This window comes from Sciurus carolinensis, chromosome 1 (assembly GCF_902686445.1).
Source record: "Sciurus carolinensis chromosome 1, mSciCar1.2, whole genome shotgun sequence".
NCBI lineage: Eukaryota > Metazoa > Chordata > Mammalia > Rodentia > Sciuridae > Sciurus > Sciurus carolinensis.
The window spans coordinates 203,091,014-203,114,161 of NC_062213.1; the positions used below are offsets into that span (position 1 = coordinate 203,091,014).

Below are 23,148 nucleotides of genomic sequence, written 5' to 3' on the forward strand. Positions count from 1 at the left end.
CTCATGCCGGCCGCGCCGCCCCGCCCCGGGGCCCCGGCTCCGCGGACCCCCGGCCCCGCAGACCCCCCGTTCGGCTCAGGGGTCCCAACGCGTGGGCTCGCCCGATCCCCAGCAGACACTAGGGACCCGGGGCCCCCCATGCCCGCCCGCCCCACATCCCGGGTCGTCGCCCCCACTTTCCTGGTGGTGGAGGCAGCCACAGCTCCGCCCCTTCCCGGGAGGCGAGGACCAGAGTGACGGCGCGCAAAGCCAATGGGGAGGCGGTGGCGAGGGGGCGGCCCCTGGGGGCGGGAGGGGGCGGGGCCTCTGGAGCTGCGCAGGAAGTCGGGGCGGGTGGCGGGGAGAGCAGCGCGGACGCGGGGCGCCACACCTTGTCGGCTCAACGCTCCTCTCGGTGTCTGTAGCACTCTCTGCTTCCTTCCTGGGCGACGAGACCCCCGCAGCCAGGTAGGGGCTCTTGGAAGGAGCTGCGGGGCCTCCAGCTTCAGAGTGGGAGCCCTCGGAGGCGGAGGACTGGGCTCGCGGGGCGGTGGGCACGTGCAGGCTCCGGGCCCCCGCGGGCAGCGGCGGCGGGCGCACCTGTGGGACGCGAGCTGCTTTGCGCGGGGGAGGGTTCGGGCCAGCGAGTGGTCACGGGGCGGGATAGCTGGGCCCGGAAGGTCAGCAGCGCAGGCGAGCCACGCACGGCGGGGGCGCGGAGGGCGCTTCTCCATCAGTAGCTGGTGCAGGCTTCGGGGAAGGGAGAGACTTGGCGCTGGTGCTCATTCAAGCCAGGCCCTACCCACAATGGAGGAAGGGGCAGGGGCCGAAGAAATGCCCGGGAGGTGCGCCTCCCCTCCCCCCGCGGCGGCGCCGGCGCCGGCGCCGGCGCCCACCGCGCCTCGCGGGCCGCCCCCCAGCGTCCGGTGGCCACCCCTTCGCTGCTCCGCCGTAAGCGGCGGGCGGTATCTCTAAGGTGCTTATTCTTGAGGAAACTGCAGCAGAGACGTTGTATAATTGGGAAGTCTTCTGGGGACCTCGCCCAAGTTGGGCAAGAGCTAGCTGTTCTCGGCTCCCTGACCGGCCACCCTCAGGCCCTGCTCTTAGAAAGGATGCGTTCGAGAAAGCTTCCGGCTCGCGGGGGCCTCCACGTGGTCTCCCTCTGGGCTCATCGGGGTCCACTTAGTACTGCCCCTGGCTGGGCGTTAATCCAGGCAGCTAAAAAGCAGCGAAGATTTTTAAGAGTTGCTTTTTATCTAATTTAAAGATATGTCACCTTTCACTTCCACATCATGAAATTAACTGCTTCGTCTTATGTCATTAAAATGAATCAGAAAATGCTGAGGTACTGAAATAAAGATGTGCTTAAAAAAAGTGCATTGGAAATCTACAGTGTAAACCAGAAGTGGCCTGGGATGCAGGGGAGATCAGCTAGAAACGGCCCCAGGGAACTTTTTGGATGCTAAATTGTATGCAGATACATAATTTGCCAAAACTCAAAGTTAGCTAGAATTTAAAAGCTAAAGAATGTCTAAATAAGTGTGCCTTTTTGGAATATGGTAGATTAAAAACTAGATACTTTTTCTTGTCTCGTGAATAGAACTCCATTGTTACGTAAAGCCACAAAAGTGGCTTCCGTATCTCATTCTGAAAGTTTGAAAGAAAAAATGCCATTCTCTCCTCAGAATCTTCTAGAGATGTCCGTGGGGAGCCCAGCTAGAAATGGCTCCTGAACACTAATCTGTTAACTCTTGTCCAGTTCAGTTCTACAAGTTGTTGAATTGATTTCTTTTTTGGTGAGCCCTCAAGGGAACAAAGTAAAAGGCTTTCTTTGAGGACTTGCTCTTTGTTGCTACAAAAAATTTTAAGATGTTTTCAAAGAAAGCTTCTTCCCTTGGTGTTCATGGATGGAATTGTTCCTCTTTTTACAAATCATAACATTTCACAGTTAAGTTTTTGAAAGGAAATAAAATGCTCTTTGAAAGAAATATAATCAGATGTCATCTATCTACCAATTCAATCTGCTACTGTTACTTCAAATTTAATTTAATAAATCATGCCCTAAACTTTTCATTCTCTGTTACACTATGAACCGGATCTCCCTCCTGCCTCCCTTTTGGCATTATCCTAGAAGGTTTTGCTTGTGACCTTCATGTCCCTCCTTCCTTGCTATTTGTTCTTGGTCCCTTTCCATTTCCAGGCCAACCTTCATTGTTAACTGATGACAGTGACCCATTTCAGAGACATTCTGCATGGTAGCACACATTAATCTTAACACTTGGATTATTTCTCTCTATGCACGCATTCTTAGGTTTTCAGTTTTTGCTCCCTCCTCCTCCCCAGTTATAGGGCACAACCTGATCTATTGGGATCTTTTATTTGTTAGTGTTGGGGATTGAATCAGTGTCTTGCTTGTGCTGAGCACGTGCTCTACCACTGAGCAAGCCTCGCCCCCCCACAACCCCCACATTCTCGAACCTTTTTTCTTTTTTGCCACTGCTGGGGATCATACCCAAGGCATGGTACATGCCAGGCAAGTGCTCTACCATTGAACTGCACCCTTAGACCCCAAAATCCTTTTTCTTTTTTAAATATACATGTGCCTGTGTATATATATTAGTTGTAGGTGGGCACAATACCTTTATTTTTGTGTGGTGCTGAGGATTGAACACAGGGCCCTACGCGTGCTAGGTGAGCCCTCTACCACTGACTCACAACCCCAGCCCCCCAAAACTTTTTAAGGAGCAATTCCCGCTGCTTTCCAGCAGGATTTATTCCCACTAAGTAGCCCTCATACATTCAGGTTTTGGTCCCGGAGCCCTCAGAAGAAAACTTTTGAGTGAATGAGCAAGTGCTGTGTTATGTTTTATGGAAAATATGAGCTGTGTGTTTCCCTACAGAAATTCACCATGTCTATTCTCAAGATCCATGCCAGAGAGATCTTTGACTCTCGTGGGAATCCCACTGTTGAGGTTGATCTCTTCACCTCAAAAGGTACGTACCACTTTCTTTCCTTAGTTCCTTCTACCATGTTCCATTTAAAAATCTGCCTGACTATGGGTCTGTTGCTGCCACAACTTTTCTCACTGACCTGCACATACTGGACACATTACTGAAGCATCACCAGATTGTAAGGCAAGAAGCCATCCATGGTCTTTAATTTTTCATTTTGAGACAGGTCTTGCTGAGTTGCCCAGGCTGGCCTTGAACTTGTGATACTTCTGCCGTATCTTTCTCAGCACACCCAGTGCTTCTTAATATTAAAACAAACTCTTGCTGCCTCCTAGGTCAGCAAGGCAAGGAAGTCAGTGTTGCCTTGAGACCTTGTCCCTAAAAGGGCCCATCACTTGCTGCTGGCTTCACAACTTGCTGTGACCAAATAAGCAGATAGGGCTTGATACGGTGATCTCTCCCTCTTGAGCGAGGTTAAAGGGGAAGGGCGCTGGTGGAATTGGAGCACTCTTCTTGTGTCTGGCGATCGCTCTTGAGCCCTGAGTCAGGGACAGTGTTGACTAGGCTCTGGGACAGTCGAGAGGTTCTTATTGTCACCTGGCTTTAAATCGCCCTGGGAAGTTTTCCCATGTGAAGAAAACATTCACATGTGGGGATTCCTAAAAGCTATTACTTTAGGAAGAAAATCTGGTGCTTCAGTAACCCTGTCACCTCCAGCAGCTTTGTACATGGATGTGGTGGGTGTGGTTGGAAGAGCCTCAGGCAAAGTCTCACTTAGCCGAGCTCACCAGAGCCTGCCAGTCAGAGCTGAGTCACTGCCTGAGTCACAGGCCTGGCACTGGAACCCAGCCCTTCCCTTCCTGCCTCCCCTCAATGCCCCCTTACAAGAAGGATCCTGGAGTCTTATTCATTCACGGAGAGCCTATGGTGGGCACTCTGGTTTCTTCTGGGCATTTGCTCTGTGGTAAAGAACCAGGGTTCTCCTAGGATGCTGTGAATGACCCTTCTTGAGATAGCTGGCTCAGTCAGCAGGTGGAACTTTCCACTTGGAAATTAGTTGACTTTACACAAATAAACAAAAAAGACACCAGGCACTGGAAGATTATTGGGAGTGGGGCATTTTCTCTGAAAAACTTTAAAATGATTAAAATTAATATTTTTCCTCATTAATATGTATCTTTTTTGTTTTTATGTCAATTAAAAGTAAATTTAACTTAAAACATTAAAATGAATGGAACTCTCCTTTATATCTTTTAACTTTTTTTTTTTTTTTTTTTTTTTTGCGGTGCTGGGGATCGAACCCAGGGCCTTGTGTTTCCAAGGCAAGCACTCTACCGACTGAGCTATCTCCCCAGCTCTTCAACCATTTTAAAAAAAAACATAAGATAATAGATTTAGGAGTCCCTACCCACCTTTCTTTTTCTCTGACATTTTTAGAGTACCTGTAAGTTCACAGCAAAATGTATGCACTGCCCCACCCCAACATAGAGCCCCCCATTATCAGCACTCCTCACCAGAGTGGTGCTTTGTTATAGTCAGTGAACCTACATCGCTGTCCTTGTCAAACTCCATGGACTCAGCTTGCTCTTGCTTTCTTTTGATCTGTGCCGGGTGGGTAGCAAGCTGACTTACCCTGCTGATCAGTCTTGCTACAGATCACCGTGTTTAAACTCTGGTTGGTTTTTTTTTCTCTTAGCCCATCTTCCTGCATGTCCCTGCACCCCACCAGCCCGTTACAGCCCTCAGACAAGGGGTTCCTTTCAACTTGAGTCCAGAGGCTGCCATCCCTGTACCTGCAGCACCTCTCCTGTGCTGTCCTTGGGCCTTTCGTGGGTTAGGGCCTGATGGCTGGTTTCTGTAGCTGCAAGATTGTGATTCGGTGTTCACCTTGGTGTTACTAAACTCTGCATTCCTTCTTTTCCTTAGTTCACCCTAATTTCCAGTTTCCTTTTGGGTAGAAAAACCCCAAAATAGGGCTGGGGATATAGCTCAGTTGGTAGAGTGCTTGCCTTGCAAGCACAAGCCCCTGGGTTCAATCCCCAGCACTGCAAAAAAAAAAAAAATAGCATTTATCCTTGTCCAAACTGAAACAAGCCATAGATCATCCATCCCCTGCCTGACTCCAGTTGTGTTGTGTTTTGTTTGCTTGTTTGGGGGTTTTTGTTTGTTGTTGTTGTTTTGGCCCTTTATTTATTTATGTGCTTGTTTATATGTGGTGCCTGGAATCGAACCCGGTGCCTCACACATGCCAGGCAAGCGCTCTGCCACTGAGCCACAGCCCCAGTGCGCTCCAGGTGTTTTGTTGGCGAAGCTTCCAGGTGGCCCACGGACCTGCTGCAGGCTTTTTGGAGATGCAGACCCTTGACCTCCTATGTCCGCATCTGCCTGTGTGCACGTTCAAGTCTGAGAAGCTCTGAGCAGGATGGTTTTTTTTTTTTTTTTTTTTTTTTTTTTTTTTTTTTTTTTTTTTTCTTTTTTTGGTAGATAGATGCAAGTGCCTTTATTTTTTATGTGGTACTTGTAAGGGAATTTCCACGGAACCACACCAGACACGGGAAATCACATAAGGGGAGTTTATTAAGCAAACAGAGTGTCTCCCTGCAGGGTAAGAGAGAAAATGAGAGGAAAAAAGAAAGGAAAGAGAAAGGGCATGTGCTAGAGAGAGTGTGAAAACCAGGAGGCTAGAGAAAGTGAGGACAGACTGAAGAATGGGGAAAGATGGCGGGGAAGCTATAGTAAATAGTTGAATTCTGCCAGGCTAACAGGGACCAGTATCGGAGAAGGATACTTGCAAGCTGACTAATGAACCAATAGGATGTTCACAGACTGACAAGTGGTTGGGAGGCGGGGAAAATGGCTGCACCTGATGGGTGGGGGAGCAGCTTTATACATTACAGTACTAAGGATCGAACCCAGTGCCTCACACATGCTAGGCAAGCGCTCTACCACTGAGCTACAGCCCCAGCCCCAAGGTGACTCTCTTTAAGCTGGAGAAGCACGTGTGCTTCGCAGTGGGGCCTGCACTACAGAGGCACACCAGTGTGTAGGGCTGGAGAAATGGGCCGTTGGGCCTGCCCATATGGTAGAAGGACGCAACAGTGCAGTGTTTCCCAATGACAGATGCTACCCGTGAGGAGGGAACTTGGCTTGTGCTCTTGCAGTTTCTTAATCGCAATATTTCTTTTCCTTTGCTCCAGGTCTCTTTAGAGCTGCTGTGCCCAGTGGGGCCTCAACTGGTATCTACGAAGCCCTAGAGCTCCGGGACAATGATAAGACTCGCTACATGGGGAAGGGTAAGGCTTGGAGCCCACACCTGCCTCTGCAGTGAGGCTGAGCCAGCCTCTGTGCCCCTAGCCCCCTCCAGGTCTTTCCCAGACGCCTTCTCCCTGTTTTGAGGAGTGGCAGTAGGATTTCTCTCTGATTTCAGGATGAGCACAGTGCTGGCACGTGGAGAGCCAGCAGAGCTGGCTTGTTGGTTCTGGGGTTCCCAAGCCTGGAACTTGGGCCAGGCACTTTAGTGCTTGTATCTGCTGCTCTTCTCTCCAGTCTGGAATACTCTTTTTCTGGTTAGGCCACAGTCCAGGCATGAGAAGAGAACCTGTAGCTTTACCAAGGAAAAGTCTCCCCTCCTCCCAGGAGGATCTGGGCCTTCTGGCCAAGGCCTGCCATTGACAGGAGGCGCCTGATGAATCGTTGCAATTTGGTTTTCTGTTGATTTGATTCACAGACGTACTGCTCTGGCAAAGGCAGACTCTGGTCGACACTGTGCAGTTTGATTTGTGGGTCTTTGTGCACCTTTGACCTTTCTGAAGATGGAACCCCAGTACCCATGTCACAGCAAAGCACAGTGGGCTAGACTGTGTCTTCTCAACAGCGTTACCGTCCCCAGGATCTAAGAATTGGTTCTTTTGGGAGAGGCAGGCATTCTTAACTAACCATAACAGATGCTATAGCTTATCTGGAGTATTGAAATTGCGGGGGAACAGCAATTGGGGATGTCTACAAGGGCCACAGGGGAGAGAGTTGTGGAGTTGGCTGAGGAACACAGCAGGAGAGGAGGCCGTGTTTCCCTTCCCACAGACATGCTGCCCTGTTCAGTGGCCTGCATGGCCTTCTCCAGGGCTGGACAGTGCTCTGCCCTCATGGTTGTAAGTGCTCGGTGGGCCAGCACTTGTAGGAGGTACACCTATACCCTGACACTCCTGGCCTTTGTGTCTGCTCTCTCCCATCCTGTCCTTTACAGCCTCTGCTCTTCTGAGTCTCTCTTTCCTTCTCTGTCCACCTCTACTGGGCAGGCGTTTCCAGACCCGTTAAATATGTTAATGAGTTCCTGGCGCCAGCCTTGTGCACTCAGGTAACCCATCAGGCATCGTCTAGTTGTGCGGCTGGTACTTCCAGTGCATGGTCTTGTAAACTAACTGCAGATTATTTTCTGAGCTGGTTGATCTTTGTGTGGCTCTAACCCCTTGGGGTCCTAGGTAAGAGCACTCAGACTGGGCTGGAAAGCTGATTCAAGGGGAAGTGGGGTGGAATTTCCAAGAGGTCCATGGAGGACCTTTGGTGGGCTTCTGGGTCCACATAACCAGTGGTTCTCTAGCAATGCTGCTCAAGCCTGTATTTATTTATTAATGTAATTTGATTTAATTATTCCTTCTAGGTGTCTCAAAGGCTGTTGAGCACATCAATAAAACTATTGCACCTGCCCTGGTTAGCAAGGTAGGACCTTCCGGTAACTAATGTGTATCAGTGGCACTCTAGCAAGTTCCAGGCCCAGGGCCTCTCCTGTTCACAAAGCTTATTCTGAGAGCTGTGGAAGCCAGTTGGATTCCCGTTGTGCTTGGGAGTGCTTAATGCATGGAACAGTGTAACCTGCTCTCTGCCTGGTGTCCACTTCTAATAGCATCTGGAACTAGACCAGAGGAATGGAGAGCAGTCCAGAGCCCTTGATATTTTTCCCTGCAACTATCTTGACCTTTGGGAAATTAAGATCCAGATTCATTGTTTGTTTGTATTTGTTTGTTTTTGCAGTGCTAGGGATTGAACCTGAGGCCTGTGTGTGCAAGGCAGGCACTCTGCCGCCGAACTACAGCCCAGAGGTTAAGATCTGTGTTTTAAGGGCAGCTTAGGCTGGGCATGGTGGCACATGCCTATTATCCCAGCAAGGCAAGAGGATGGCAAGTTCAAGGCCAGCCTCGGCAATGTAGTGAGAACCTGACTCAAAATAGAAATTAAAATAAAAGGACTAGGGATGTGGCTCAGTACCTAAAATCCCCAGTACTTAAAAAATAAAAACATAGATTCAGTAGGTGAAACAAAAAGAGAGAGACTATAGGTAAAATAGGGATAGGGACCTGACGACCCAACCTCAGAGATTTTTGTGTCATTCACCCTTCCTGTGGCCCTTCACAGTCCCTGCTATGCTCCCCAAATGGGAAGGGTTTGCACACCCTGTCCAGAGCAGCTCGCAGCCCATCCAGACGAGCCACGGCCTCTTAATCTGTTCTGCTGGCATTGGGTCCCCCCACCACTGCATTTGCCCTGTGTACTGATGGGAAGAGAGGCACTCCTTTGCCTTCTGCGTCTCTGGCTTGCTGATTTTGACCTTTGTGGCACTAATTGGTCCCCACACAGTGAGTCCCCAGATGGAATTTCCTCATTACCACCGTGCGTGTGTCACCCCTGTTCTGGTCTCCTGAGCACCCCCACGCCCTCAAATGGCAGCACTAAGGCAGTGAGCAGGGCTTTCTGGGGGAAAACCTTCAGCTGAACTGCTTTGGAGGATTGGCCTGGAGCCATCTGCCTGGGTAACTGCTTACTTTTTCAGTAATGCCTTGTCAAAACAGCCAAAGATGACACATCTTCAACGGAGCATTGATGGAGTTGTAGGTGATTTTATATAAGGAACATTACACATAAAATCATGCATTGTTATGACTGAATTATAAAGTTTTTAAAGCAGTACTGATTTTATTATTATTACTATTATTTTGGTACCAGGGGTGCCTAACTGCTGAGCCACATTCCCAGCCCTTTTTGAGACAGTGTCTCACTAAGTTGCTTTTGCCTTTTTGTTTATAGTTGTAGTACACAATACCTTTATTTTTTATGTGGTGCTGAGTGCCTCACGAACGTGCTAGGCAGGCACTGTACCACTGAGCTACAACCCTAGCCCCAAAACTTTTTTACTTTAAAGTCTCCCCCAAAATACTCATGTTGATCAATTAGCAAATGTTTTGCTGAGTAATTTTAGACTTCCTGCAAAAAGTACACATCCCATCAGAGACTGGCAGTCATTTGATCTTAGCCAAGAGAGGTGGCCACAGAGCCAGCTTTTGCAGGGCCCAGCTTATTTGACTGAACAATGAGCTTTGTTATTTATTGCCCCAAGAGTCACTCTTGTTTGTATTAATAACTCACATAGCATGTGCCAGGCAAGTCTGTCTGGTATGTGTGACCTTGAACTCACAGTAGGCTGTACAGCCTCCATTGTTGGCCAGGAGAAATGCCAGGCATCCTTAAAGCAAGTAAAAGGCAGTTCTGTGTGTCCCCTTGTTTTGTCTTTCTTTTGGTGCTGGGGACAGAGCCCGTGGCCTCACACATGCTAGTGCGCACTGTGCCGCAGCTCCACCCCCAGCCCTTTGCCTTTAAAATCAGCAGAGAGTACAGAATTGATTTCGACTTTGCACCATTCCAAAGTTTGGTGGATTTCATGGCAAAGGAGCAAAGGTTTTGCAATTGACATGGGGTCCTCACCCTCCCTCTCCCCTGCAGAAACTGAACGTTGTGGAGCAGGAGAAGATTGACAAACTGATGATCGAGATGGATGGAACAGAAAATAAATGTGAGTGGCCTGAGTTAGAGAGTCTGCTGGGAAAGACTGGGATCCCCTGAAGACCTGTCTAAAAACCTCAGGAAGAGAACTTAGTTACAGGCTGACTCTTCCTGTTTCTTTGCCTCACCTTGAGAAGTCACATTCTAGATTCTGGAGTGTATACAGGTGACAGCAGCATGTCTAATGGGTGCTCAGGAGAGGTTTGCCCTTTATAAGCCGCCAACTTGTGAAATTTGCCAGTTTGCCACCCGAGGAAGGGACTCTTGGGAAGTGGGTGGTCCACGTGACATGCCATTTCATTTAACTAATTCCATTCCAGCTAAGTTTGGTGCAAATGCTATCCTGGGGGTGTCCCTTGCTGTCTGCAAAGCTGGCGCTGTGGAGAAGGGCGTACCCCTGTACCGCCACATTGCCGACTTGGCTGGCAACTCTGAAGTCATCCTGCCAGTTCCGGTGAGTGACTGGTTGGAACTCCTAAAGCGGGAGGAGGGTGGCTCCCTCCTGGGGTCCTTAAGACCCTGTGCCTTGATTTCCTAAGCACGTAATTCCCAGCACAGCAGATAGGAGGGGCCCTGGAGATCTCTGCCTTTTTAGGACCAGCAGTGCTTCCTTGTTAGGGTGAGTGAGCTGGTATAGCAGCTCCTGCTGGTAACTGTTGCAGTTCTCAAGGGCCCTGGTGAGCATTCCACCACCACCCCAGCTGCTCCTCAAGGGCCTGGCTTATCTGTGAACCGGATGGTAACTGGAGGGGTTGGCGGGTGCCTCTCTGCAGGCGTTCAACGTGATCAATGGCGGGTCTCATGCTGGTAACAAGCTGGCCATGCAGGAGTTCATGATCCTCCCTGTGGGAGCTTCCAGCTTCAAGGAGGCCATGCGCATCGGAGCAGAGGTCTACCACAACCTGAAGAACGTCATCAAGGAGAAATACGGGAAAGACGCCACCAATGTGGGCGACGAGGGCGGGTTTGCCCCTAACATCCTGGAGAATAAAGAAGGTAAAGGTGCTGGAGGACCTCTCACACCCGCCACTGGACACAGGATCAAGACCCTGCAGACGGGTTTGGGAGGGAAACTTCACCTGGGGATTCATTGTGTAGGGACCAATAGATAGTGCCACAAAGACCAGGCCAAAATCAAGCCAGAGACCCAGAAGGCCGAGGTTGCCTCCTTTCCCGTCAGTACATGGGGCAAATGCAGCGGTGGTGGGAGCTGCTCTGGTCAGCGGGTGGGGTGAGACGGTCTCACTGAGCTGCCCGGGCTGGGCCCCAAACTTGCTATCCTCCTGCCATGGCCTTCCAGGTAGCTGGGGTTCCAGGTGTCACCCCCACATAGAGCTTCAGTCACTATTTTCATATTCACTTTAAGGCATTGTTAAGCAAACTTAAAGTTTCTGTTTTGATTTTGCTTCAAGGTAGGTCATGCATGGGGGTCCAGAAAGTCTTGGGACAAGAACTCTGCGTGCCAAGTCTGGTGTGGGAGTGCAGACTTTGCTCCAGTGTGTTTCTGTGGCCTCCAGGGTGGCTAGTGGAAGGAGACATTGGTCCTGCCTTGGTTTAGCTACAGGAGTTCTGTGCAGAATGGACTTCTCCCTCCCTGGTGCTTGGGTCATGTCTTTTTTAACATTGCCCTTCCCCCCCAACCCCATTTCCTTTTTGGTGGTGGTGCTGGGGGATCAAAGCCAGGCCTCATGTGTGCCAGGCAAGTGCTCTCCCGCTAAGCCACACTCCAGCCTGCTTCCTTTTACGGTGTTGGAGATTGAACCCAGGTCTTCCCCACTCCCATGGTTTAACCTAAGAGCTGTTTTGGGGGAGGGATCTTTAAGGAGCAAGGATCTCTGTGCCTAATCACTTGGCAGAAAAGTCTAGTGACTGCCCTTGCTGCCCAGGACTGCCTCTTGGATTCCAGCCTCAGCTCCATTAAAGCCTGTCCTTGGGTCAGCCGATCCCAGCTGATCTCACTGTAACTGCATCCTGGCCAGCTCAGCTGTCCTAGGTGCTGAATTTGGGAGTATTTGTCCATGAGAAGGACTGTTTTCTTAGGTGATATGAAATTCTCACTTGGTGATGCTTAAGGGGCAGAAGACAGTAACTGGTGTCCTCAGAGCTGGTGGCCAAGGCAAGCACCTGGTTTTGTTGTGGTCCCCATGTGGCCGCTGTCTCTCCCTGTTACCCACACTGTTGCCTTTCCCCAGCCCTGGAACTGCTGAAGAACGCCATTGGGAAGGCTGGCTACACTGACAAGGTTGTCATTGGCATGGACGTGGCCGCCTCTGAGTTCTTCAGATCTGGGAAGTATGACCTGGATTTCAAGTCTCCTGATGATGCCAGCAGGTACATCACTCCTGACCAGCTGGCCGACCTGTACAAGTCCTTCATCAGGGACTACCCGGGTGAGTGCTCCGGGGTGTGCCACACACATCCCCAAGGGGGTTTTGCTGGGGTAGTGAACACGGCACACATAGCATAGGGCTTCCTGTGCTTCCTGCTGTGGGGAGTCTAGGAGAGGGTCCTTTCAGTGCCAGCAGGGACACCATGTGAAGAACTGTACACCTCTGTTGCTGTCACTGCAGTCCATCACACAGGAGGAAGCTGAGCCCCGAGCTCTCGTGGCCACTTGCTGACAGTTTCCTACTTCCTGTTAGTAGGCTGTTCTCCACCTATTGCATACGGAATGGGCTCTCACTGCCACTTTATAGGAGAGGAAGCTGAAGGCACAGATGGATACGAAAACTTGCCCAGGGGTGTAGCAGTGGTGGAGCAGGAACTCTAGTCAAACTCGAGAGTTCCTTCAGTTAGTAGTTGTACTCTTGGTCAGGAGTGAGCCCAGACCCAAACTCAGGTCTTCATGCTTTTTAAAAATATTTTTGTGGTGCTGGGGATTGAGCCCACCCAGGGCCTTGTGCTTGCTGGACAAATGTTCTACCTGTGTGCTTTTCTCAGCAGCACTAAACTTACAGCCTAGGCAGGTAAATATTCCCCTTTAAGAGAAAAACCCTGTGGGCCCAGGCTGGTCACGTTTGAGCTGTGCAGCCTTGGTGGGACAGTGTTTCCGGGAACCACAGGGGGCTCTGTTCTGAGGCCTGGAGCAGGTGCTTGGAGCTGAGCAGCGGGGTTCCAGTGCTGCAGCCCAGAACCCAGCTCACTCTGGTGGTGCGTCTCCTTTCCTAGTGGTGTCTATCGAAGATCCCTTCGACCAGGACGACTGGGAAGCTTGGCAGAAGTTCACGAGTAGCGCCGGCATCCAGGTGGTAGGCGATGATCTCACTGTGACCAACCCCAAGCGCATTGCCAAGGCCGTGGGCGAGAAGTCCTGCAACTGCCTCCTGCTCAAAGTCAACCAGATCGGCTCAGTGACCGAGTCCCTCCAGGCGTGAGTTCCTCCCAGGCGTACCTGAACTAGGGTACCCTGAAAGTGTAGTGGGGTTCACAGTTGACCATCAGTAACTTTTAAAGTAGGTGGTGGCACCAAGGGGGCTGGGATGTTGAGTAGTGGTGGCCTGAGTCCTGGTGACCCCTGTCACTTGGAGAGTAAGCGCTGGGAAGGGCTCTGAGAGGAGACTGGTCTCCCTGCTAGGAGGCTGGTGCCAGGGTTTGAGCTGACGGGGCCCAGGGGAGCCTGGGCTGCAGGCTTCAGCTCCTGTTGCTGGGCTCTGGTGAGGGCTGGCGGCTCATGCTGTCTGGGTTGGGTCCCACTCCAGGTGCAAGCTGGCCCAGTCCAACGGCTGGGGCGTCATGGTGTCTCATCGCTCTGGGGAGACTGAGGACACCTTCATCGCCGACCTGGTGGTGGGACTCTGCACTGGGCAGGTGAGGGCTTCTTGGACAGACTGTCCATATTTCCTCTAAGGGCAGATGACTTCTGACCGTTGTCCTGTTGTTGCTCCTGTCCCGTGTGTAGCTGCCATGGTTTACAAGCCTAAACAGAACAGGGTCACAAATGCCCTGCCTGGGTGTTCTGCTCCTACATGTTCTTAGGGTCCTCCTTAAAAATTCTCCCTGCCATGGTACCCTCCCCTTGCCCAGGGTGTCCCACAAGCAAATGTGGCCTTTGCTTTCTCCCTGCAGATCAAGACTGGTGCACCTTGCCGATCTGAGCGCCTGGCCAAGTACAACCAGCTCCTCAGGTACAGAGACTTCCTGACGAAGGCAGGGGCTGGGGTCTGCACTGAGTGTGGCACTCCCTCCACGCCTGTTCTGGAGGTGTGTCCAGCTGAGGGCACACAGCACAGGAAATCGGGCTGAGTGGCGTTGGATCGGCACAGACCTGGGCACAGACCCTGGCACAGACCCTCCCTCCCGTGCCTGGCATTGTCAGCCCAGAAGCAAAACCCAGTTCCATCCTGCTGCCCTCTTCTGGTGGGAGACAGAATTGGGTCCCCTTTGACAGTCTACCATGTTTTTAGGGCTGGGCGAAACCAGGGCTCAGACACAAAGCCAAGAGCAGGTGGCTGGGTGTCTGCTTCTAAGTTATCTTTTCTACACTTTGAGGGAAAGGGAACATCCACTTCAGAACTTCTCCTCCATTACTCTGTCTTCAGAACTTTTCCCCGACAGGTTTCAGTGCACTCAGAAAAGACACTCTTCCCTTCGTCACCCCAGCGTAGCTGTGGTTCTGTGGCGGCTGTGCCAAGTCTTTGCACACACTCCACTGTCTCAGGGTTCTTGTTTATTGTGTGTACCAGGACCCGAATAGTACCTTATGTCTTCTAATAATTTCACCCTCCTTTTTCCCATAATGTTTTTTTGAAGAAACTGGGTGGTTCTTTCATCTTTAAAAAAAAAAAAAAAGTGTTAGGTATTTTATATTCCAAGAAATGCTCATCCTGATGTGTGTTCTGCCCTTCAGAACTGAAGAGGGGAGGGGCTGCTCTTCCGCTTCCTGCCCTGGGAACAGCAGGGTTCTTGAGGAAGTTGAATGGACCAGACCATTCCGGGTTCTGGCTTTCTGGGAGGAGTAGATCTGTGTCCCTGCAGCACTGGTGGTGGGGAGGGCTTCCTGCCTTGGGACCAGCCGTCTCTTACTCACCCTCTTTATCTTTGTGCTTTCCAAGAATCGAGGAGGAGCTGGGTGACAAGGCGAAGTTTGCCGGCAGGAACTTCAGAAACCCCCTGGCCAAGTAAGCTGTGGGCAGGCTCACCTGCGCCCGCAGTCACCGGCCAGCGACTAGATCCTTCCCCTGATGCTAGCGTGTGTGGACAGTTCAAGCCCCCGACCAGTGCTCGCTGGGGCCTTTGGTAGTTAGCTCCCTTCTCCTGCCACTGCTTCTTTAGGACTCCTGCAGAAGCCGAGGGTGACCACTTGGAACCCTGTTGGAAACCCTAGCTCTGTAATCATGTGACTGGCCCAAATTGTCATTCTCAGCTCGCTTTACATCAAGTGTCCAGAGCTCTGTGTGCCTCCAGTGTAATCTCCAGTGTGGTGACGGGCAGGGTCCCCAGTGGTTTCATGTGCAAAATAAAAAGCCTCAGTGACCCACGAGAACACTGTGTGTGTGTGTGTGTGTGTGAGAGAGAGGGGGGTGGGGAGACAAGCAAGAGCTGGCCCTGGCTGCTCAGTCTGTCCTTTTAGTCTGTGGAGTTCCCAGGGCCCCCAGGTCTGTCGGGTACAAGCCTGGGAAAGCCGGAGGCTTTGGTTTGTGTCCTAAAGGGAGGCAGAAGAGGTCTGGGCCTCGAGGAAGGTCGTGAACAGCCAGTGGGTGGAGGCACGGTGGTTCTTGGAATTCAGACATCTTATTGAGGACGCAGTACAGATACAGAGCTCTTTAGGAGGTGATCTGAGAATGTCCAGGCCACAACCAAATGGTTGTCCACACCAGAGGGACCCACGGCATAAAAATAAGCCTTCCGAGTGAGGCAGATCTGCTGGCTCTGTTCCTGGGAGAAGCGGGTAGAATGATTCAGAAGTAGCTGAAGGGATGGAGTGGGGAGGATCTAGAAGGTCTTAAACTCAAGTGAATCTATTCCTTGGGTCATTGGATTTTTATTATTTTTGTTTTTTGCTTTGTTGTTACAGACCTGGGGTTAAACCCAGAGGTGATCAACCACTGAGCTACACCCACATCCACAACCTATTTTTTGTTTTTGTTGTTTAGTTGCAGATGGACACATGCTTTTATTTTTATGTGGTCCTGAGGATGGAACCCAGTACCTCACATGTACCAGGCAAGCGCTGTACACTGAGCCACAACCCAGCCCTTTTTGTTTTGAGGCAAAGTCTAAGTTGCTGAAGTTGACCTTGAACTTGTGATCCTCCTGCCTCAGTCTCCCAATTAGATAGGAACAAGTATGTGCCACTTCACCAAGCTCCTTTCTTAAAGTGCTCGAACCTACACACGGCTAAGACCCACCTCATTAGTGGTACACATAAACTTTTATTCTGCAGAAAGTGCTGTTGCAGGGTAATGGTGAGCACAGTGCATGAAGAGTACATTTATTCCAATTGTATTAGCATTTTTCTTCCCCTGAAATAAATTGATCAGTTTTACTTTAATAACAGTACATAGTCGGGGACTAGGAGGCCCTCTTGTGGATGTTTGTGTTCATGGCGCCTTCAGTCAGGATTTAACCCAAGGAACAACCCCAGGAGGAGAAATGCACTATGATTGGCTTTTGAGCGCTGGGGCCTGGTGGAGCCAGTGGGAGCTCTCAGGCAGCCAATCTGCAGGGCAGGTTCTGAGCTGTAGATGGAGCTCCAGGGCACAGGGGAAGCTGCCCCTTCACAGATGGGGGCCTACCAGGGAATAAAGATGATTCCTTATTTTTAAAATTACTGGGCTGGGAATATAGCTCAGTTGGTAGAGTGTTTGCCTTGCATGCACAAGGCCCTGGGTTCAAGCCACAGCACCACAAAAAAAAAAAAAAAAAAAAAAAAAAAAAATGCCCAGGCACAGTGGTGTACAACCTGTCATCCCAGCTACTTGGGAAACTGAGGCAGGAGGGTTCCAAGTGCAAGGTCAGCCTTGGTAACTTAATGAGACCCTGTCTGGAAAAATTCAAAGGGCTGAGGGTGTAGCCCAGTGGTTGAGTGCTTGCCTAGCATATGCAGGGACCTGGGTTTCATTACCAGCATGTGAAACTAAGTCACTGGTTAGTGACTTCGATTATAACTGAGTAGTGTCAGTGGTACTTAGGTTAGTATTTGAATAACTGGGATCCTACTCAAAGTGGACAATCACAAAGCCATTCCTGTCCAGCCGTACACACCTATAAACTAAATCTGCAAATCACAGGAGCCAGTTCACCCCATCTAGCAATGCAGCTGTTTCACACAACCCAGAAATACCCTTTCCAGGTTTCAGTGATGATCTCTCTGGGAATTGATTCCGAGGGAAGTAAGTCTTTAACTGGGCCTGACAGTCTTCCTGGAGTGCTTTACATGTTGTTTGCCTCCACTTGAGGGCAGGAAGTACCACTGGTGTCTTTAAATTTGCTTTAATGTTGGGGCTGGGGTGATAGCTCAGTGGCAGAATGCTTGCCTCCTGTGTGAGGCACTGGGTTCGATCTTCGGCACCTCATAAAAATAAAGACATGCTGTCTGTCTACAACTACAAAAAACAAAAAAAAATGTTGGGGTTGTGGCTCAGTTAGGTAGGGCAGCCTGCCTGGCATGTGTGAGGCCCTGGGTTTAATCCTCACCACTGCATATAAACAAGTAAAGCTCTGTTGGCAACTAAAAAAAATTTATATATAATATAATGTCAACATTTCCTTACTACCAGATAAAGTCATTGATTGCTCTTGAAGTCAGGGGGCACGTAGAGATAGACACCTTTCAGACCCACTCAACCCCAAAAGAAGGCTGCTAAGACAGGGTGGAGGCATTTCCCTTGCAGGCTGGACTGGGTGGCTTACCACACCACCCTGGGCACACCAATACCCCAAATTAGGAAAGCTGGCTGACAACTTCCTTACCCAGCACCAGCGAAGCACATTCCTGACACATAGGCAGATGTAGCTGGTCAGGACTGCAGGCCAGTGGACCTTTACCAGGGGCCCTTCTGAAGGAATATAGGCAATATTAATGCCAGGTTTCCTGAGAGCTGGCCTGGGTTTACATGTGTCTCCAGACCACATGGGCACACAGAAACTCAAAAGTGTTTTTAAAATAAACAGTTTCCTTGGCACTTCTTAGTATTCTCTGCTTGCTTTGTTTTCTTATTTTTTAATTTTGTATTCCAAATACTTTTCCATGGTGCATATATTTCTCATCTGTGGTTGTTTTCCATCCTCTGAATTCTGGTCTTCTGACATTAGAACAAAAATAAATTAAAACTTCAAAACAGTGGTTCTCAGACTTGGCCACATTAGAACCCCCGGGAAAGCTCCTGTTGCTCAGGCCTCGCCCCAGACCAATTAAATCAGACTCTCCAGGCAGAATCCGAAGCATCAGTGTTTGTTAACAAGCCCCCCAGCGGCTCCAGCGTGCAGCGGACCTTGACGACCCTGGTGTAAAGTGAACGGGTTGCAGGGTTGGTGGTGACCCGGCCACACCAGAATGCCTTGCTTGCAGGGAGACCACGGGAGGGAGCATCAGGCTTCTCTGAGCCCCCAAGCCCTGGTCAAGGCAGGAAGATGGTGGCTGAGCAACGGGCTGCAGCACGGTAGGCAGGGGCGCTCCAGGAGCCCGCCTGGCTGCAGATGCGGCCAGTTCAGCTCTGCTGCACCCGACAGTGGTCACGCTGCAGCAGGACAGCGCAGCGGCAGAGCGCAGAGGGCTCAGCCAGGCTTGCGTGGTCCTGGCCCCAGCTCTCCTGCTTAGCAATGGCACTTCAGTTTCCCATCCACAGAAGGTCCTGCTAGCACCACCCACGGATTCTTACATGTACTCAGTGCCATAAATGCCTTCATCACTTGGGGTCCCATTCAGAACAAAACCACTAGGCCTAACGACCAGGTGCAGACGTCCCCAGTAACAGGTACAGGACACAGGGATGGGGAAGGGAAGCACTCAGGCTATGTCAAGTTCCTGCGAATTGCCCCAGTGGGTCCCAGCCCTTCCTGCTGGGTTCCCGTGAGCTTTCCACGCCCACCCCCTGTGTGGTGGCTTTATAACTTTGACAACCAGCAGGTCGTTTTCACCCACACCCATTGCAGGCTTTCTGTTTTCAAGGCTAGAATGGAGGCCGGGTTTCCACCCATGCTACACAAGCACCCACTGAGCTCCTTGCCCAGTCTCTAGATTTTTGAAAGTGGCAACAGGCAGGTACATAAGTCACCAACACCTAGAGCTTGACTTGGTGATCTTCATCCAGACGTGTTTTTTGACAACTGCACAAGGATGCTATGCGCAACTTTCCTTACTCCTTCGGCCCAGATGGTTTTGTGAGCCTGGTATCACTGTGCACATCTGAAGTCCCTGTCTCCTTCATGGACAATTTCTGGATCTCTTCAGTGTCCACGCGACATGCTCCGTGGATGTGCAGGGGATGCTGACGGCACATCCTCCAGTCACTGCCGTGGCTGGCAGAATGGTCCTCGCCCCTCTGTGGGAGTCACTCCAGCAGGCCCAGGCTGGAGAGCCACTCGCAACGGTGTCCAAGTGCAGGCATCCATCAAGTGTACAGCTGACAGGTTTCAACAAACGGGAGACAGGTCCCATCGCTACAGTTGTGACAGAACATTTCCAACACCCCAGGAGCTCCTAGAACCCCTTCCGGTAAGTCCCTACCCCATCCCTGACCCAGGGAGCTGCTGGTGTTTTGTTCTGTATTATTGTTTTAATTCTCATTAGTTCTCAGAACCTAAAGCAACGTCAATTTCTGGGTTCTGCAGCCTGGACAACGAGCTCGCTGTCCTGCACTCTGGGAAGGCAGCAGCCGGCCGGTCTTCCAGCCGCCCCGACCCACCTCCTTCACCTGCCTGCCTGGTCCTCCCTTTCTGTTAAAGTCCTCTGTCCCCAAGGGTTCTGGAGATCAAACCCTCCAGGGCTTCCCCTTGACAACCACCCCCACCCCAGGCCTTAAGGTAGCAAGAACTCCCCTGACATGACCTTGAACTCTTCAGCTCCTCCAGACCCAGACATGGGGTGGCCGCCACCTTCATCCTATTCTGCTGTCAGCTCAGCCCGCCTGGCCGGTGGCATCTCAGCTGCTTCCTGCCAGTCTTGCCGCAAAGTGGGAGGGCTTGGTAATCAAGGCTGCTGTCCACTGGGACCAGGAGCGATGGCAGATTCATTTGCATATGTGACCTCAGACAGTAATTAAACCCAAGCACCCCAGGGGTGAGAAGGAAGCGTATTAATTCAGAAGCAATTAAAAACCCTCCAACGCCACCCTGCCCAGCTACCTCTTCTGAGACCCGCGCTGATGAGCGTCACCTTCGGGCTCCTTTATTTGGCCACCAGACTGCTGCCTCAACACTCTCAAGAAGGGATCGCTTGGACCCAAGGGACAGCAGCTGCAACCCAGTCTCAGCCATTCTCCAGGTCCCTGCGGGACCTCACTGTGCAGGATATGGTTCTGCTGTTTTCTCTTAATAGTGGTAAAATATAGACAACGAACACATACCCTTTTAACCATTTTAGGTGTACAATTCAGTGGGGTTGATTATATTCAAAGTGTTGTATAACCATTACCTTTATCTAGTTCCAAAAATGTTCATTATCCCAAACCAAAACAGGGTACCTGTTCGGCAGGAGAACTCCCCATTCTCCTCTCCCAACAGCTGATCAGCGTGTTTCTATTTCCTCTCCATGACTTTATCTCTCCCAGATACTTCATACCAGGGGAGTCCTACAACATTGGTCTTCTTTGTCGGCCTCATAAGCCCCTGGCGTGAGGTTTCCAGGGATCATTCACATGTCAGACCTCATTCCTTATAAGACTGAATGATATTCCATGGAGTAGACAGATGTGGATAAACAGACCACATCTGTTAATCCATTCATCCATTTGGGGTTACTTGAGTTGTTCCCACCTTTTGACTTGTGAATAGTGCGGTCAGGAACGTGGCTGTGCAAGGGGCCTCTGAGTCCCGCTTTCAGTTCTTAGGGATAGATCTTTAGTAGAACTACTGGGTCATATGATAATCCTAAAACTATCTATCTTGTTGTTTTGGGGATTGACCCCAGGGTTTTGCACATGCTAAGCACCCACTCTGCTACTGAGCTTCACCCCAACCCCAGTTGCTTTCTACAGCAACTGCACCATTTGACATTCCCACCAGCAGTGCACAAGAATTCCAAATTTTTTGACATTCTCATTATATGTTGTTTTCCATTTATTACAATTGGGCCATCCTAGCAGGTATGAAATAGTATCTTGACCTTAAGAGAAGGAAACCCTAGACTGGGTATCGTGGAGTATGCCTGTAATCCCAGTGACCTGGGAGGCTGAGACAGGAGGATCATGAAGTTGAGACCAGTTTCATCAACTTAGTGAGAACCTGTCTCAAAATAAAATATAAAAAAAGGGCAGGGAATGTGACTCAGTGTAAAAGTGCCCCTGGGTTCAATCTTTAACCCTTGGTTAAAAAAAAAAGAGGGGGGAAGGAAGGAAGGAAAAAGGGAGGGAGGGAAGGAAGAAGGGAGGGAGGGAGGGAGGAAGGAACCCTGGGCTGGGTGTGGCCGTGGCTCTGGCCACCACACTGGGCAGGTGTGCCTGCCAGGTCATGTGTCCCCAGACTGTTAGGATGCTGGGGCTTTGCTGCTTTGAGAAGTACCATCTCCCCAAAATGCACACCCTCATACATCCCAGCCGGGTCCTCTCCCAGCCAACACTGTCCCCCTACCCTGCTTTTTTTTTTTTTTCCCAAACAATTAACATCACCTGAAGTGTCACATGCCTACTGTTTCTTTTCTTTTCTTTTCTTTTCTTTTTTCTTTTTTTTTTTTTTTGGTACCGGGAATTGAATCCAGGTGTCCAGGGAACCACTGAGTCACATTCCCTGACCTTTTGTAATATTTTATTTAGAGACAGGATCTCTAGGGGCTGGGGATATAGCTCAGTTGGTAAAATGCTTGCCTCACAAGCACAAGGCCCTGGGTTCAATCCCCAGCACTGCCAAAAAAATTAAAAAAAAAAGAGACAGGGTCTCACTGAGTTGCCTAGGGCCTCACTAAATTGCTGAGGCTGGCTTTGAACTTGCAATCCTCCTGCCTCAGCCTCCCAAACTCACTGCAGTGGATCCTGTGCCACCTTGGGCAGGTGCCCCAGGTATGAATGAGCAAATGGATGAGCCCCACAGCCTGCACCTGTGGCTTCATGGAAGACTCACAGCAATTTCTGCAGGAGGACCTTTGAGGGCTACAGTTTTGATGAAGAGAAGGGGATCATTTTAAAAAGAATTGCAGAGATCTTTTTAGAATGTTAGAGGTTGAAGTCCAAGGGCATGATCTCAGCAATGAACTGAAGAGGGAGGAAAACTGAGAACAAGGTCAGTGGGGCCTGAAGACACTTTCGGAAGATGGGCTCACCAGGTCATGAGGAAGGTAAGTGCCCTGGACCTGTGAGGCCCCAAGGCAGTCAGGGGACTCAGTCCTGGGCTGCTCTGCCGGTCAGCCTGAGGCTGGCTGCTTGGGGGGCAGCGAGGGCAGTGACAAGCCAGGAGGAGCCCCAGTTCTCTCAGACCAGGAGAAGCTGTGCACAAACCAAGGCAGAGGCCATGGAAGTAACCACAGGTGGTTTGCAGCCCACACCTCTCTGCCAGTCAGTGACAACAGCACTGCCACACGCTCACATCGAAGGCTATGAGGAGACGGGCGCTGTGCCACATGGAGGCTGAGGCAGGAGGGTCTCAAGTTCCAGTCCAGCCTCAGCAAGGTAGTGAGACCCTGTATCCAGACCTTAAAAAAAGGGCTGGGGATGTGACCGTGCCTTAGTGGTAGAGCATCCCTGAGTCCAATCCCTGGTACCCCACCTCCCAAATGTGCAATTCAGCTTATATTCATAAATTTGTGTAAATCAATTACCACAATCTAGCTATAGAACATTTTCATCACCTGGGAAAGGCAGCAGGTGCTAATAACAGTCACTCCCCACCCAGCTCCCCCAGCTCCTGGCAAGTACTAAGCTCCTTCCAGATAGTTCATGAATGGAGTCATATAATGTGTGGTGCTTTGTGACTGACTTCTTTCACTTAGAATAACATTTTGAGAATTCATCTATGTCACAGAACATATCAATCTTCTATTACTTTTCGTGGCAGAATAATATTTCATTTTATGGATATAGCACATTGTTTATCTGTAAATTGATTCCAGTTGTTTTCACCTGGAGCCTATTTTGAATACTACTACAATGTATATTTATGTACAACTATTTGTGTGAACATGTTTTCAATTCTGTTGCGTAGAGCTGGGTGTGTAGCTCAGTGGTAGAGCACTTGCCTAGCATGCTTAAGATCCTGGGTTCAATCTCCCACACTGCAGAAATAAATCAGTTCTTGGGC

At 50.4% G+C, this 23,148-nt stretch overlaps 1 protein-coding gene across 2 annotated transcripts; it reads left to right on the plus strand.

Annotated features, from left to right (window-relative positions):
* Nucleotides 1–290: 290 nt before the first annotated feature.
* Eno1 (enolase 1) lies at nt 291–15,244 on the plus strand. 2 transcript variants are annotated; one of them, XM_047560571.1, is made up of 12 exons: nt 291–447; nt 2,880–2,973; nt 6,129–6,224; nt 7,227–7,285; nt 9,703–9,772; nt 10,083–10,216; nt 10,536–10,758; nt 11,955–12,152; nt 12,931–13,132; nt 13,461–13,569; nt 13,828–13,886; nt 14,814–15,244. In XM_047560571.1, exons 2-12 carry the CDS (start codon nt 2,889–2,891, stop codon nt 14,881–14,883), a joined length of 1,305 nt encoding a protein of 434 aa, XP_047416527.1. In that variant the 5' UTR covers nt 291–447; nt 2,880–2,888; the 3' UTR covers nt 14,884–15,244. The 2 variants fall into 2 exon arrangements, with proteins under 2 accessions (XP_047416527.1, XP_047416526.1); XM_047560570.1 differs by lacking the exon at nt 7,227–7,285 and adding an exon at nt 7,589–7,647.
* The last annotated feature ends 7,904 nt before the right edge of the window (nt 15,245–23,148 follow it).